Source organism: Epinephelus fuscoguttatus, linkage group LG4, assembly GCF_011397635.1.
Source record: "Epinephelus fuscoguttatus linkage group LG4, E.fuscoguttatus.final_Chr_v1".
NCBI classification, from domain to species: domain Eukaryota; kingdom Metazoa; phylum Chordata; class Actinopteri; order Perciformes; family Serranidae; genus Epinephelus; species Epinephelus fuscoguttatus.
The window spans coordinates 31,294,358-31,311,109 of record NC_064755.1 but is presented as its reverse complement, the minus strand read 5'-3'; the positions used below and the strand labels follow the sequence as shown (position 1 = coordinate 31,311,109).

The following is a 16,752-nucleotide window of genomic DNA, read 5'->3' as shown; positions in this document are numbered from 1 at the left end:
GATGCATGATTAACATTCGGTTTGGCAACTTACAGTAGGGCTCACATCTTTAATCAGGAAATGTTCAGGAAAGACATGCAAGTAGCTGGATATTAGGAGATCTCTCTCCTTCTCTTGTAATCATTCCACTACAATTTGTGGATGCAACAAAGGGGAAACCAGGAAATATAAACATAATTTTTTCCGGTAGCGTATTTATGATCCCAATGTTCTATGTTTCCCGGTTCATTATCCCCTTACTAAGACATATTAAGAACTTTCAAAGAGTTTTATATCCTCAGCAATGTTGTTTTTTTTTTTTTTTTGCCTTGGGTCAAATGTAAAATGTATGTTTCCCTCGATCAGTATGTTGAAATCACCCACCTACTGCTTATAGCCTGCTGATGCCTTGAATCCTGTGCCCTAAAACTTGAAGGCAAGACAGGTCCTTTTTTTACTTTGATAGCTTCACAGTGGCTGAACAGATTTTTACCATTCAAACGGCATTTGAAACTTCAATCTCCCCTCATTTGTTTGCAATTTAGACTGCGATAGCCCTCACCGATGTCTCACAGTTGATAGTTAGTTTATATCAAGAACACAGAAGCCTGGGAACATCAGGATGACCCTGCTAATACAGCTTTATACAAGAAAAGTCAGTTTACTCTTGGGCTTACAGTTGTGTATTTTGCTCTTCTACTTTTACTGTGTGTGCTTTTAATGGGGACCTAAACGAAAGGTCACCATTTGGGAAATAAAATTTGCTATTTTTTCCCAAGAAATGGATGAGAAGATTGCTTCCACTCTGTTTGTGACAGGATCAATTATACAGCAGTAATATTAAGTATTATAATTACACAAAATTTGTTCCATTCTGTTAACCCCTGACACGCTCAGGCCTCCATAGTCAATATGTGGTACATTTGATACTCAGTTTCTGTACCCCTACGTTCACCTTTGGGGGTACCCCAACTGTAAAGGGGTGTCTCCTGCCTTACCTCTCCCTTTTGTTGAGGTAAGCGACATTGCCCTCTTAGTAATCTCTGCGTTTTAGCGCTGTTAAGCTACTTTTATAAATTCATTTTTCAACCTAAACTTATTGTATAATATGCTATCATATCCCTGTGTCACTTAATTTGTGTAGTGCCTCGAGTTATATGGTCGTAATTGATGGAGGTTTCAGTTTTTACCTCTTGTTGTCAGGAAATAAACTGAGATCGCCCCCAAAGATATCCACGGTCTGAGCCTCTTCATATCAACACCATGCAGACAACACTAGAGTCCACGGGCTACATGTGCACCAAATGTGAAAGTATCACCAGCAGCAGGCTAACTTAGCTTAGCCATATTACAGGGGATAACATGCCAGACTATTTCTTGATCAGCACCAGTAACTTCCTGGAGCCTCCACTTGTTGCAGGCAAACAGTTCTTGACCAAGAAATAGTCTGGCACGTAGCCTAATCCCCTGTAAAACTGTGATGTTATTTTAACACTTTGGTTTTGGTTTTGAGAGACAAAATAACGTATTTGACAGTTATTCTATACTTTATAGGATCCATCATCATCAACACTATCTTTGCATCTGTTCCCCAATACTGCTGATAGCTGTCTCTGACCGTTATTGGGAGTGTTTAGCTTGCTGCTGTGCACCAACAGATACACACTGTAGTGAGAGTAACAAATATATAAACACAACATTTAGAATATTTGTTTAAAATCTAATTCTGTACGTACTTTCACTGTTGACATTATTATACTGGTTGATTGTAAGGCTGGTAATTCTGGAATTGAAAGAGATCCATTTGCTGCTCTCTCTGTAATCTGCAATGAATAACAGCTTCAGATTAATGTATGATCCACATATATGGGTCCTCAGACGACTCCAGCAGCCTAAGATCAGACAAGGTTCTTGTTAAAAGATAAAGAAAGTGCTTCAACACACTTATAGGTAAACAGTTGCCTGAGAGGCGTTTGCAATCAATCAAGAAGCCGCAGCTGCTTACTCCACATGACCAAACATGGTCACGTAAGAAAAAGTCCCCCGACCAGGATACAAATTCCACACAGTTTAGAAGCCACGACATACTGTAGTGGTGACTTTTTTTGCTGCTCATTAAAATGTTTGTGTACAGTTTGGTTGGAGAGGAGTGTGAGTTGTTTCGTAGTCGATAACATCAGCTGGTAAAGAGGAGATTTGGAAGCATCTTATCATCTCTCTGCAAAGTCAACAGGACTCACAGACTCTTCAGCTCCTCACTCAGTGCCGTGCAGCTCAGCTTTGTTTGAATAAGCAAAGGGACACAAGAGGTCAGCTGTACCTTTAAAAGATGAAAATTGTGCTTACTTGTTATTTTTTTGTCCCTGATAACAACTCAAGAGTGTTAGAGATTGTTGAAACTGTAATAAGATATGTTAGGTGTCACAAGAGGATAGATTAAAGCAAATTCAAAGCTGAGTTTTAGTTTCCTCCTTGAGTGGGGAGTCAATGGAAATAGATGCAGCTATGTGCACTCCCTGTTCTGCATCCCATCAGCTCAGATGGTGTACTCGGCCTCCTTTTAAGGAAGTACACAGGCAGTGTTAGTTGTAGTGTCCCAGCTTGGCAAGGTGCAAGGGCCATGGACAGTGAGCATGGTTTACTCTAGGAAATACCTGCTGCTATACAAAGTGGCAATCCAAGAATAACATATTTCCATTGTGATTGCTAATAATCACATTCTCATAATGCTGCTCTGAGGCAGAAAGTATGACTAGAGGGCTGATTGTCATTGTTACTGTCAATGAAAGGAAAATCACTATGGCTGTTAGAAGCTGTTTGACACAGTGGAATAGAAACAGCTGGACATCTAAACAACTTAAAGGAACAGTGTGTAAGATTTAGGGGGATTTAGTGGCATCTAGTGGTGAAGACTGCAGTTTGCAACCAGCTGAAACTTCTCCCAGTTACGTGGATACGCTGCTGTGAGCATTCATACTTGTGCAGTGGTGTGTCTGTGTCACTTCCAAAACACTAGTGGGCTTAATAGAGACAATTTCAAATACACGAACACAAATTGCCTTCACTATAAATTGCAAGATTCACAGACAAACACTTGTCTTTATCTGGATACATTTTCCCCACAAATACAACATGCTAACGTTATTAGCACAGCCTATGGCATTTTACATTATATAAATTAGCCTGGCAGCTAGTGATCTTTTCCTCTTTTTATATAAAACCAGAGACAACAGCAACATTTAACAAAGGTAACAGTACATAATTTGGCTCCATTACAACTCACAAGGTTCACAGACAAAACAACTGTACTATACTAAATATTTTCCTAACAAATGCAACATGCTAACGTTATTAGCACAAGCCTATGGCATTTTACATGGCATTGTATGTTAGCCTAGCGAAGAGCGGAGATTTTCTCTTCATCATATGAAACCTGGATAAATGCCTGAAGGATAAATCACACACAAGACTTAAAATGCTATTTTGTGAAGGCTTTATTCTCTTTACAAGATATTGTTTTTTATCTGTGAAATAAAAGTATATAAAAGCTTTGTTTCCACTGAGGGAAATGGTTTCAGCTTACAAATATAGACAGGAGGTCTACATCGTTGCGACGTGTAGGCTAGTTACATTTCTGGGGAGATGTACGTCAGGCTACGGCATAGGCTACAGCGTCGGCTCCATGCAGAGCCTATGCTGTAGCTACGGCATTGATTCAACACAGAAGTATAAATTCCGCATTAGAATTCCTTCAGTGTTCATTGTTTCGGAGGTTTTCACCAGGAGCTGAATTATCTGCAGAGGTCTTAACCTCCCCAAAACAAATGGACCAGGTGATTAAAACCAGGTAAAACACTGACTAAAACAGTTTTATGTCACAAACCAGTGTTCCTCTGATGCTGTTCGGCCCATGGGAGACAGGCTGCTAGTTGTGCATTTGCCAATGTGTGCTCATCTATTTTTCTCTGATAACTTAAGATCCAATCGTTCAGGAGGGAAGGTCACTTCCTCTCCAAAACAAATGCAACTGGTGATTTAAACTGGTAAAAACACAGAATAAAGCAGTTTTGTACCAAAAAAATCCAACACTGCTGGTAGCAGATGGGCTGCTAACCACAGTGACTGACGCAAAAAGTGTGAATAGCCGTATCTAGAGCCAGAGTTTGGTTTGTCCGCTCTGTGCTAATGTAGAAACATGACGGTGCAACATGGCGATCTTCGTAGAAGGGGACGTGCTCCCTATGTAGATATAAACAGCTCATTCTAAGATACGGAAGACACATCGATTTTTATTTTCAGGCTGTTATACACCAAAGAAAACATACCTGTTATATTAAATTCCATTTCTTCTGATATATCTCCCTAGATCCTACAAACTGGATCTTTAATCCAACTTATAAATTATTACAGTATTGATGTAAGGAATGTTATTTCTCCTCACATCTACTCAGACTTGATGGCAGACTGATTGCTGATGAATGACTCCATTAATGTCAGAGCCACTAACACTCACCTCTACCCCTCCTGTAATTTGCTCATGTGGAAAACCATTTCCTCTCCTGTTTAGAGTGTTACACCTGTACAACTACTGAGCAGGCAGCCTCCCGCTTGTTCCAATCACAGCGCTTTCGAGCCACAAAGACTCATTTGTGCTCAGACGAAAACATTAGCAGCTGAATCTCCCCTGTATTCGTTTCTCTTTTGGCAAAATTGATTCACAAACTCTTTTTTAACAACAACTCTTGAAGTCAAACTGTTTAAAAAGCACTCTTTGCTCTTGTACACAAGACGGCTCATATCCTGCTCTGTCTTGTCACAGGCACCATGCAGACGTCGGTGTTTGGATCAGGCTAATTTGATGCAGCTCTTTAAAAGGGAGACATACGTCCACTACAGCTAAACATGTCATTAAATACAAATCTGTGATCTTTTCTTCTTAACGTTGTTGTAAAACTGTGTGTTCACATGAAAAACCTTTACACTTAATGCACAAACATTTCTCTGTACATACACAGCTGTTTTCACTCTCATCGTGCAAAATTATCTTGATTTCAAGTCATCAAGAAGCAGAGAGGATGCTCTAAAATCCCAGACACATTTCCAGTCCCCAGAGAGTCTGTGGTCATAAACTCACACACTCCATCCCCATGTGGTTGTAGCCTTTATCTTCAATACCATCTAAGGAATAGGAGTCTGACTTGGCATGTCCACCACAGCAAACAGCTTTTCCACAACCAGATGTCTGCACAGTGTTTCAGTAACAGAAACTTAAGTCAAATTATAGCTTGCTGGACAGAGCAGATGCAAGTCTTACACCTCAAGGACGCCAATTTGCAGAGGCACAGCACACAGACAAAATGCACGTGTTTCAGCTTACAGTTGCTATATGTCATTATGTTAAAGCAGTGCAAAAGTCCTGCTTTTGTAATACCATACCATACAGTGCCTTCAAATTCTGATCCCTCTGCAGAAGGATGATTCAAGCTTTATATTTTCAACCTCCCAAAAAATCTCATGATGAGTAAACTAGATGCCCTTCACTGAAAGGGACTGACAAGTTTGCTTTGGATCAAATTCAGTGACATTTTATGCACTGCAGCATGTTTGGATAAAGGAGTTACTCCCAAAGTACAATCAAGTGACGGTGTTAGGGGTAGAATATACATCTGCAGTAAAGAAATGATTCCTTAGTTGTCAGTATTTATAGCGTTTGTGCAGAGAGTAAGCATTTTTCCGCCGTCTTGTCCAGCTGTTACTCTGCCCTAGGATGACCTCTCAAGCCAGTGCACACATTTGTATAAAGGGAGACATTTAAACATCCTCTAAAGTCATTTCACATCTATTCATTTTGCTTTTTCTCTGCATTTTCTTTAAGTTCATGATGCATATATGGATAATGCACTTGCAAGGTCTAGTTTGACACAGGTGTATCCAGATTAAATCACATGTAAAATATTATTGAGGTATCTGTATGACATATAATCCTAATTTCTCACAACGTATGAGTTACTGTCTGTTGAATTTAAAGCAGCTGTCCCTAATCTAAACCCTCTGGTTGAGTTTAAGTGTCATTAACGAGCCACCTTGTCATGACATCAAATGATGTATGGAGACCAGCGCAAATGCAGCAGTCATTAGAGCCAGTAATTATCTGCTTAACTCTGACTACAAATCTCTAATTCTTCCATATAAGTCTCTCTAAATATAAAAAAAACATTTGCAAGTTATAATATATACACATTATTATGATCAAACTCACCAGGCTGACAGACCAAAGTGACTGTTCCTGCTGGAAATCAGCAGAGGGAGAGCACCCAGAGGTTTATAAGCACATCATGCAGCGTACAGCCCCGCCTGCTCAAGCTGCAACTCTGAGATGTTCACACAGGGCTGACTGTGTGTGTGTGCATGTACAGAGTGTTGGGGAGTATTGAACATGGAATTAAATACGTAGTTAAACTACATTTTGCAGTAGCTTCATATTTGCATATTGATTCAAGTAGTTACTCTTCCATTTCTTAAGTCCTTAACTACTGAAACTACAAACAATTTTGGGCCATAAAAGGAAATGAAGGATTTCTTTTCATGTTACCATCGCTTCCTCACTGTTATTGAACCCCATTTGACCACAATAGTCAGAAGTATTGATTATTACTATTTATTAACAAATGTTTACAGAGGTTATTGCATGCTATTTCAGGAGTTACCTGGCTAACTACGTTACCTGCTCGGTGCATTTCGCCCACCTGAAGGCAGGTGACTGACTGGTGGATACTGTACAAAACCAGAGCTGACATTTCTTGCACTTTACCATGAATAGTAGGGTATTTTATTGTTTTGGTTTATGACCTGTAAACAAGTGGGCACTTTTTGCAATAAACTCAATTAAATGGTAGTGTAGTTTTTGCCCACATGTGGCTTTTTGGGATTTTTTTGTTATTATTTTGTATCACATGTTTTGTATTCATTCGTTTTGTTTTTTCACAAAGTGGTTCGAACTGCTTTTTCCAAACAGCTTTAGTGAATCAAACTAGAATTCCCCTTGGGGTAGCTTTGCTGTAGTTCAACCTCTTACGGTGTGAAGTAATCAGTAGCTTGCGAAGTAGCTTCCCCAACACAGCATGTACACAGTTTAACTTTAGGGATGCATTTTTAATGCCATTGATTCCTGTAGTTTATACACAGGTAAATATTCCTGACATGAATTAACTCTTTGTACTATCAATCTTCTGTAGGTTCTATTAGGATTTGATATTTAACAGAAACAGTGAGCACAGCCTAAATCAGGACTCTTTAGTGTCTTTCAGGCAAAGGACCCCTTAGCTGAAAGGTAGAAGGAGGAGGGACCCCCTGCTAAATATTTTGTATAACGTATAAAATTGAGTTGCACTTGAGATAATTTTCTAATATTTTCAGTTCGTCTCTAGTTCTAGCTTGTCTGTACCTGCTTTGTCAGCAGCAGTTGTAGCATAGCTAGTTGCACTAGCTTCACCCTCTGCCCTTTCACTGGTGGTTTCTGAAGTGGACAGTATGTCAGAGACTCACGCTCAAAAAGTTACAGAACAATCCACTGTGGCTCACAGGAGTATCTGCATACACTTGCAGTAGTAACACAGCTAATTGGCCAATATTTTTAGTATGCAACTGTTAGTTTTGTAGTTCACCTAGCGTTTATGGATAGGAATCGCACGGTGAAAAAATAAAGGTGCCACACAGTGATTTAGCATTAGCTGGCTTACATGATTGCACAAGGATCCATTGCATCATTAATGTTGTGTGCAGTACATTGAATAGGTTTTATGAATATGTAAATTTATCTTTGCTAATAATGTGCTGGACTCATGTTAATGTGTATTTTCATACACATCTTAATAAAATAAAACTAAAATAAAATAAAACTTATATTAACTCATCAAGCAGTAATTTGGCGCCCCCCCTGCAGGAACTCTGAGGACACCATAGGAGTCATGGACCCCCTGTTGAAGACCCAGGGCCTAAGTTAAAGTCTTTTTGAGAAAATTATAAACTATGTCTCAGGGTGGGATCTTTTCTACATGATCTTGCACCTCTAAACTGCTGTATGTAATACATAGAGGTTTTCTGGATTCTTAATAAAATGTCCTAAAAAATATTTTATATCACTTTCAAAGCAATTCATGAACAAGATTAATTCATCTTACACTCACTTTCCTGCTGTTGTGAATGCAGGTTTGGTTAAAAATGTAAAATGACAGGTGTACTTCAGATGCCTGCCTGAATGATGCATCTCTGCAATGCAATGTTGCCCACTGTGGTTCATACAGTATAATGTCTACCATGATACATGGTGCCATTGCTGTAACATAGATGGAAAACAAATCATGTTGGTCACTGTGTCCATTTAGAAGTGTTTCCATCCAGTTAGAGGGTTTCTCCCTGACTCTGTCCCTCTGGTTTGGCCAAACGACAGAAATGGTTGAGAAATGAGGAGCCACTCCTCTGGATCCATCTGCGGTAGCCAGACAGAATCAGTTGTTTATTGTTCCCAGTGGGCTCCAGGCAACCAGAGTTGGAATTGCAGCCATATCTGTACTTCCAAAACATCATTGCTGTCTGTTTTCTAATTTGCTTCTGTTGCCCCATCACACAATTTATTACTAAATATGTGTCAGTGTGACATCCGACATGCCTTCCTGTTGCGAAACCATCAACTGTCTGATAACATGAAGCTTCACATTAACTCAAAACAGATAAATACAAATAACATTTTAGGAAATTTTGAATTCCCTTTTATTCCATCAAGCAGACTCATATGGAAGGTAAGGTGTGAACAGCAGGGAAGACATTAAATCATCTTACATGAGATTACAAATATATCACTTTTCTACTCTTTATTATCTACAAATGCATGTTCTTAACTTATCCCTTTTCCCCTGTTGACCTAACAGACCAGTATTCAACATAACAGTGGCAGTAAAACACAACTAAACAAACATGAGACACAAATAATGCACACAGTGCTGTAAACCTACAAAAAGAGACAGGATACAACACACAGTACAATGACATGCCTGTGTCACACAGAGCAGTAACGTAAGATGAAGATAGTGCTGTTATAAGACATATTTTTGTAATATTTCCTTACGTACATTAAGCAACATCAAATTGCACATGAATGCTAATAATTTAGAAAAACAATGGAAAAATTAACTCTATTTCTGCAAAATAATGGTATTTACCATTCACAGTAGTTGCATTTAATTAGAAAGGGGACTTAAATAAAATAAAAAACTCATAAAATTCCCAAAAAGTGCAAAGGATGGACCAGTTATCATACCAGAGTCTATTGTCTGTATAAACCTCAAAACAAACAACTTCAGCTTTCTTGCTACTCTCACTGAGTACTCAAATTAAAAGTAAGAGTGAGTCATATGTGTGGGACAGCGGATGATTTCTGTGGTGTTGCATATTTACAGCACGTCTGTGCCTCACAATGACCCCGTTCTTGGAATGAACAGCCTGGCTATCGATTTCTATCAGATAAGATTTGTTAACTGAGTGCTTTTATTTTTAAATAAAATCAGTAGATGACCTGTTTGATGCTCAACTCGTAGTAGTGGCTGAATTTGCGCACTACATTAATACTGAAGGCACATGTTTAAATGTAAGGGAATATTCCTAACGCTTATAAATGTAAGAGAGAAAGCGTCTTTTAGAAAGAAGCGACCTTTTCCTCTTTCAGGATATGACACATTTTAAGATATTTTAGCTTTAGCACATAACTATTTATCTGCAATGTGGAGTCAATGAGTCAATAAATAAATAACTTTAACTCTCCATACAGGCATAAGCAGGGACAGTTAGCTTAAAAAAATCAGTGCTTACACATTAAACAACTCAACACGGTACCAAAACATTTACAGTACAGTACTTCCTCCTGCTCCTGTCGGACCATTCTAACCTGTGACACACTTTCTGTCTCCAGGCCACTGTTACACATACAGCAACTCCACACCTATCCCTTAAATCTTATTAACAATTTGTTGTTGTCTTTATTGTTTGATGTTATATATTATCATTATTTGAGTATTTTCAAAACTTTTCACTGTGCCTAAAAAAGTGTGCACAGGCCAACAGTGCAGCACTCAGCTATGTTAAGTTTTACAGCCAGTTTAATGTATTCAAGTTGACGGTATAGCTTTTCCCTGGTCCTCCACCTTTTTAATCGCTGCCTGAATCTTCGCCTGGTCTCCCAAGAGCTGTCGAGGTTTCACAGGCTTGAGGTTGTCGTCCAGCTCAAGCAGCACGGGTATCCCTGTAGGCAAAGTCACATTGGCAATATCGTCGTCCGATATACCTGTTGAAATAAGGACAGTAATATTAAGATCACACTAGACAAACTAGCCACAACAAGGCTTGATAACCACAGATGCACCAATTTATAGGCCAAATGTCGCTATCAGTTGATATTTGCCTTGTCAACCATCATGGGCCCATAAAATCTACCAATGGCAGTGGCTGATGTTTTTCTGTTGTGCCACCTGCTTAAAAGCAGGGAAAACATGTTCAGTATGAACAGAAATCTTCCCTGTATGTATATATCTTGTGCTGCATAACATTAAGTAACAGCCAATGTGTGTCCTGTGGCAAAATGAGCCTCCAAAGCTTACGAGTGTGATGAAAGGTCAGCGTGGATTGAATAGCCACAGCCAAACGTAACATAAACTCACTGGCCTTTTTACACAAGTTCAACTTTCCATTTTAGGGACTGAAATATGTCCCTCCAAATTCAGTGACCAACGACTGGAAACAGCAGCCTGCAGAGTCCAGAAGCTGTTGCTGAATTCAACTGAATGTAATCACTGCACAAACACAAAGGCTGAGAGAGAGCACTGTTCATAATAGCTTTCAGTAACATACCTTCCAGGTGTTTCAGCAGAGCCCTGCAGCTGTTTCCATGAGCCGAAATGAGCACAGTCTTCCCTTTCCTTATCTCTGGCACCACAGTGCTGTCCCAGTATGGCAGCAGCCTGTCCAACACCTCCTTCAGACTCTCTGCTCGGGGAAGCTTCTCCGTTGGCACGTCACAAGTGCTGTATCTGCGGTCATTGTAGATTTCCAGGAAGTAAGGGTGGGATTCATCAATAGGAGGCGGAGTGATGTCGTAGCTCCTTCTCCACAGCTTCACCTTTTCCTCTCCATGTTGTTGAGCCATCTCCGCCCGATTCAGGCCAATCAGGGAACCATAGTGACGCTCATTCAGTCTCCAGGACTTCACCACGGGGACCCACTCCTGACCCATAGCCTCCTGCACCAGCCATGCTGTCTGGACAGAGCGGCTGAGTATGGAAGTGAATACTAAGTCGAATTTGTAGCCCTGCTCTTTCAGGAGCCTGCCACAGTCCTGGGCCTCTTTCACCCCATTCGGGCTCAGCTTCTGGTCAACCCAGCTGCAGAAACGGTTCTCTTTGTTCCAGGCCCCCTCCCCATGCCTCAGCAGAAAGAGTTTGTACTTGGACATCCGAAGCACCAGCAGCAGAAACCTGCAGACATACAGCAGAAATTAACAGAAAAGTTATGCAGTTAGTGATAACAAAAGTGAAAATCTATTATTTTAATAAAGTTATCTCCAGCTAACAGTGTATAGCCTCATTTAGACACAGTTCTGTGTGTCTGATCTGGGTTCAGGGACAGGTAGGTTACTTCTCAGAGATAGTGCCAGCAAAAGGTCAGAGGTTGTCTTAAAAAAGTGACAGGCTAAAGGCACATAGCTTCAGCAGCTATCCTTATTAACTGGCTTTACTAATAAGCAGGACACAAACGGTTACAGATAACTAACGTTAGTATTATGCAAATATTTCACTGGATGCTGCTGCAAAGCAAACCCATGAGGATGGATGGACATGTTGCTATGTAAGTGACCGTTAATACAGTGCGTATTATGGCCTCTCAGACCGACATACAGACAAAAGCGACGTATAAAAACAAAACTACATGAGGCAACATTATCCCAATATGAACAGAATGTAGTGAAAATGTTGTCTTACCCCGTGTGGGTTTTAAATCCGGCCTAAATGTAACTGGTACAGTCGTCTGTGTTGACAGTTTGTGGCCGGCCATGTACAGAGGTTGTTCCCGTGAACATCGATGATTGACAATCTGGTCCTCCAATCAGAATGGCGTATATCGCAAGTGGGCGGTTCCTTTGTCAAATGTTATGCCCATATTAGGAGTGTTAGTAACGGCCGGGTACGTTCACCGCGGAGGGAGAAGGAGGGGGAAGAAGGGGAGTGACCGTTGATGGATGTTATGGAGAGCTACTGTGTGTTAGCTAGCTAACTGTTGATGTTTTGTCCTGTGGGCTTTGTGGTTTACAGTTTTGAGAGGATTTGTGGTGTTTATAAGAGAAGGGCGGCAGTTTAAGACAACTTTGTCCACAGGCAGAGACAAGGGACACTTAATGTAAGCTTTTGTACCCGCCTGAAATGATGCAGGTGTGTGAGAAAACAGTGGGGAGAATATAAATATGATAAAGTGGCTAAAGAACAGAAGTCATTTTCTACTAGTTTGGGTAAAAACAACGTTTTTCACCTCAGCATAATTTAGGTAAAAGTGAATAGTGTTTGAATGTTAAGTTACATTGAAGTCAAGTTTTGTTTAACCTGCCTGAATACATTTGACTGCTGCACCATTTTATATAACTTACACACACTTACCTTTGTCATTTAAGTTAAAAGTTTAGTGGTGAGGATTTAGGGGGATATATTGGCAGAAATGGACTATAATATAATTAGTATGTTTTCTTTCATGTATAGTCACCTGAAAGTAAGAATCATTGTGTTTTTGTTAACTTACCTTAGAATGAGCCATCTACATAGAGAGTAGGCCTTTAATCATGGAGTCCACCCATAGACTGTCCACCATATTGCACCACCATATTTCTACAGTAGTCCAATATGGACAAACAAAACACTGGCTCTAGATATGGCAATTCAAGTTTATGAATCAGCCACGGTAGTAAGCAACCTAAAAAAATGTAATGAGTTATTTTTTAAAAATGTAAAACTGATTTTTTTCTGTGTTTTTACTGGTTTAAATGACCAGGTCCATTTGCTTTGGAGAGGAAATTTTAATTTTGCTCTCAGTTTAAACCTTTTAAATCACATCCAGATACAACGTAAAAGGTACCCTGAGTGCGTTGGTTGTTGATGTTGTGGGACGTTGTGTCAAGTAATGCCTGTTACATGTATTATATTCTTTCAAAGTACACTTCTGTTTTCACAGGAAATTTACCGTTTACAGACAGTCTCTTTCAAAATAAATGCTCAACGTCAGGTCTCACTCTGAAGTTGTCAAATGCCAGCGCTTGAGCAGTGACTTCCGGCGTCAGACACTGACGAAAAAAGCTGTCCTTCAAGTCGGCATGATACACGGCCAGTTGTTGTCATTGTGTAAAGGTGTCCGGCAGCATCAGAGGGAAATGCAGCAGGACAACAACATAAATTAAGTAGGCGAAAGTCCGAGGAGGGTGGGCGGGAGTTGATGGGTCCAACAGCCACCGACTTTCGCCTGGGAGAGGGGTGTTAGCTTCTTGTATGATTGTAAAGCGAAAACCTGCTCTTTTTTTTATGAACCCAACCACATGCCGTTGTTGCTGAATGAAATAACTGTCAATTCTTAGTGCTGTGCTGATGTTGTGCGTTTATTTTGGAAGAGACTGTATGCAAACTGTACATTTCCTGTGAATACAGAAGTGTGTTTTAAAAACAGACAATACATATTACAGGCTGAAGTTGACATGGCGTCCCAGAACATCAACAACCAATGCACCCAGGTACCTACATTTGTCCACAATAATCTTATACACCAGGCATCTTACAGTGGGGGCTACCAATGGACAAAGGCATGGCAAAATCTTCACTTACAGACATGACTATGATGATTTATACCATCAGATGATGACGTGATTTATACAAGTACATAAATGCTTAAACAGTGCTGTAAACAGTGCTTTCCTTTTTATTCATTAAACCGTCTCCCCTCGACATAATGTCTAAAATTTATTGCCACATTCATTTTCACCGATCCTCAGTTTGTGTGACTCCATGAACACTTGATTGCCAATATCAGCTGCCCTTTGAATGTGTATTCATTTGATCCAACAGCCACTTTCTTGTCTTGAAAAACACAAGAATACACAGAAATGTTGTTTTATGTTGTTATCTATTATTATTGCATATAGCAGAGGTCAAAAAGCAAGCCAGTAACAATACTACAAGTGACCTGGACAGCCAGAAGTGGTGCTGTGTTTATGAATCATATGCATGCCAGAAACTACAACAGCAATACAGTGCTGTAATATATACATATGTTTTTCATAATACATCATACATTATGTAAAAAACTATATGTATTATATAAATTAATGCAAAGTTAAACACCTGCCACTTAATACAGACACTTGGAACTGTGCCAAAATGTATTAATTACCCTGATCTTCACTTCATTCACTGTCTTTATAAAGTGAACAGCAGTCACATGATTCAGTGTTTCCACCTGTTGCAGAGCAGCAAAACATCTCCACAGAAGAAATTCACCATGAAATCTACTGCCCAGCATCAAACAGCTTCTTTCTGCCCTCCATACCAGACATGGCATCCACGTTCTTACGCCAGTCGGTCACTTCCTCTTTCTGTGGGGTGAGAAGATGATGATTTTGAATTAGCTCAGTTAGATTTGAACACACCAGGATGTTTGGAGAATGAAATCCCAGCACTAAACACTGCACCCTCAGATACTGTATAATTGCATTCTTACTTCCACTGCATTTTTGGAACAAATGAAACGCTTCTCAGGTTGTTTTAGTCTACTTTCTAGTTCCTTTAAATGCATTTTAGTGTGTCAGGTTTCACATCATTGTTTCATTTTCTATCTTTAGCTTTATCATTTGTGTTAATATCCTGGATTCAGGCTGCTATGAGGTCAGCAAATTTCAATTTTTTGTCAAAAGTTTGGTACCCAGAGTTACATTATGTTATGCTTTTATCCAAAGTGGCTGACAATAGCCATGAGGGTACAACTCAAATAGCACGTGAATCATGCAAGCACGTCAACTTCATCACATATGTTGATTTACATCCTTCCTGTTCTTGTGTGCTGTGTGTTTTATGTACACAGGACTTCCAGGAAATAGCAGATACTGAGTGGACTAACCTCGGTGAATTAAGTGAATTGAATTGAAGTGACACCACATTACATGATGTATTAGTTAAAGCCAATACAAACTGTGTTTAAGGTCAGCAGCCCTCACCTTCTCCTCCTCTTTCTTCACAGTCTTGAGGTTAGCCTTGAAGTCGACAGACTCTTTGACCTTAGCGCCCAGCAGAGCTCCCAACATGGCGTCAGCAGACACCCTTACCCTCTTCAGAGCCGGTCTCTTCATCTTGCCCTTCAACTCAAAGATCTTCTGAGTCAGGTCCTGTATCTTTTGCCCACACAAAACAACACCACACCACTCTCAGCATTACCTTAAAATGTTCCAATACCCAATGAATATTCTTTATATACACCCTGAACCCCTGGAATTTGTGTAAAAAAAGATATAAACCAATGGGGTTATTTACAAATATGACTTACCTCCCTGGTATTTTTCATCACTTTCGAATCAATGTCATATCGCTCTTCATCTACCACATCGATTTTCTGGTGAAGCTCCTTGCAAAGAGTCTGAATGGAAACATTTAGTATATTAAACTTGTTTAAGTACCGATTGCCAGAATTTGTTGGAGCGTAACTGGTCTGTATGACTTCATGGAAATACTGACACAGTAAGAAACAATGCAAAGAGACAGTGCAGCATGGGCAGTGATTTGTTAATAGAATCAAAATTAAAACACGTCACAAAACCCTTCCTCAGTATACCATGCTTTACCCACCAAAAGTTTCTTGGGTACCACCCTTTTGAAGGCAATATAGTCCAAAATATTTGAATCAAGCGTAGTGCACTGGAGAAGAATTGGGCAATGTGTTTTGATTTGATAGATTTGCACATTTCATTAAACACATGCAGCATTTGATGACTTTGCTTTGGGTGGTTTTCATTGGAAGTAATTTTTGGTGGTTCCTATTAAAACTGTGGACTTTGAGGTCTGTGGATTATTCAGAATAACAAAGACATTGTTCTTGGCAGGAGGCATTGCTGTTGAGGGTTTCAGAGGTAATTTTTCAGTGCTTTCAGAACCACAAACTAAATTACATTCACCTTCATTGTCTTTAGAAGTCTCAGATATCTCAAAACCTCAAAACCAAAACTAATAGCTTGTGGCTTGATACCACTAGGAGTTGGTGGGGAAAAGTGATTTGCATGAAGTGTTAAGACAGTTATGTGATTGAATGTTGACTTTCTTTTGAGCCAATACCAAAACAAATGCTCTTTACGTGCAATGAAATGCTTGAGTGATAAATGTACCTGTAGATCCTGCAAAGACAGGCCTGACATTTGGAGTTCTGGGCATCTCTCAGCGAGGGTTCGCGCTCGTTCGTCTTTTCTGACTTGCTTTTCTTGGTCCAGCATGGTCATGGCCTTCTTTAGCAGTTTGGTCTGGTGCACACACATGAACAGAATTACACCTCAGTCAATCAGACAATGTATGGTTTACAGTACTTAAAGTTTGTAAAGATTTGTACAGCATTATCATTCAAGTCTAACACACAGTTACACATAAAATACCTTCAAGAACAGCCTGCGAGATGCCGAGATTTTTGGCTTTGGTTTCTGTAAAAGAAAACAATATA

At 39.8% G+C, this 16,752-nt stretch overlaps 3 protein-coding genes and 1 long non-coding RNA gene across 7 annotated transcripts in view; 1 reads left to right on the top strand and 3 right to left on the bottom strand.

Moving 5' to 3' along the window:
* The window catches only part of cald1b (caldesmon 1b), a 40,174-nt gene extending 33,826 nt beyond the window's left edge, over nt 1-6,348 (bottom strand). Inside the window, exon 1 of one of the 2 annotated variants that reach the window (XM_049573152.1) lies at nt 6,239-6,348. The gene's annotated coding sequence lies outside the window, so the exon portion shown is untranslated. The remainder of the gene's footprint in view (nt 1-6,238) is intronic. The other variant, XM_049573153.1, reaches the window with a different exon arrangement.
* A 2,371-nt stretch (nt 6,349-8,719) lies between these two features.
* Nucleotides 8,720-12,123, bottom strand: bpgm (2,3-bisphosphoglycerate mutase). Its single transcript, XM_049575149.1, has 3 exons — nt 12,006-12,123; nt 10,879-11,501; nt 8,720-10,315 (listed from the first exon to the last, which is right to left on the bottom strand). Exons 2-3 carry the CDS (start codon nt 11,477-11,479, stop codon nt 10,140-10,142), a joined length of 777 nt encoding a protein of 258 aa, XP_049431106.1. The 5' UTR covers nt 11,480-11,501; nt 12,006-12,123; the 3' UTR covers nt 8,720-10,139.
* Nucleotides 12,124-13,660: 1,537 nt separating this feature from the next.
* LOC125887317 (troponin I, slow skeletal muscle-like) lies at nt 13,661-16,752 on the bottom strand. 3 transcript variants are annotated; one of them, XM_049574022.1, is made up of 6 exons: nt 16,688-16,752; nt 16,427-16,558; nt 15,595-15,684; nt 15,269-15,442; nt 14,515-14,650; nt 13,661-14,135 (listed from the first exon to the last, which is right to left on the bottom strand). In XM_049574022.1, the coding sequence occupies exons 2-5, from the start codon at nt 16,535-16,537 to the stop codon at nt 14,564-14,566; spliced, it is 462 nt and encodes a 153-aa protein (XP_049429979.1). In that variant the 5' UTR covers nt 16,538-16,558; nt 16,688-16,752; the 3' UTR covers nt 13,661-14,135; nt 14,515-14,563. The 3 variants fall into 3 exon arrangements, with proteins under 3 accessions (XP_049429979.1, XP_049429980.1, XP_049429978.1); XM_049574023.1 differs by having other exon boundaries at nt 14,556-14,650; XM_049574021.1 differs by having other exon boundaries at nt 13,661-14,650.
* Nucleotides 14,603-15,154, top strand: LOC125887318 (uncharacterized). Its single transcript, XR_007449160.1, has 3 exons — nt 14,603-14,657; nt 14,897-14,939; nt 15,136-15,154. It is a non-coding gene; the product is annotated as an uncharacterized LOC125887318 (long non-coding RNA).

Bases quoted from the DNA above. Each gene is read 5' to 3' on its own strand.
- bpgm (XM_049575149.1), bottom strand. From the start codon at position 11,479: ATGTCCAAGTACAAACTCTTTCTGCTGAGGCATGGGGAGGGGGCCTGG. The intron at 10,316-10,878 runs GTATGTTACTGA...TTATTTCAACAG, and splicing joins TCTGCTGAAACACCTGGAAG to GTATATCGGACGACGATATT.
- LOC125887317 (XM_049574021.1), bottom strand. From the start codon at position 16,537: ATGACCATGCTGGACCAAGAAAAGCAAGTCAGAAAAGACGAACGAGCG. The intron at 15,443-15,594 runs GTAAGTCATATT...TGTGGGCAAAAG, and splicing joins TGATGAAAAATACCAGGGAG to ATACAGGACCTGACTCAGAA. The intron at 14,651-15,268 runs GTGAGGGCTGCT...CTCACCCCACAG, and splicing joins TGAAGAAAGAGGAGGAGAAG to AAAGAGGAAGTGACCGACTG.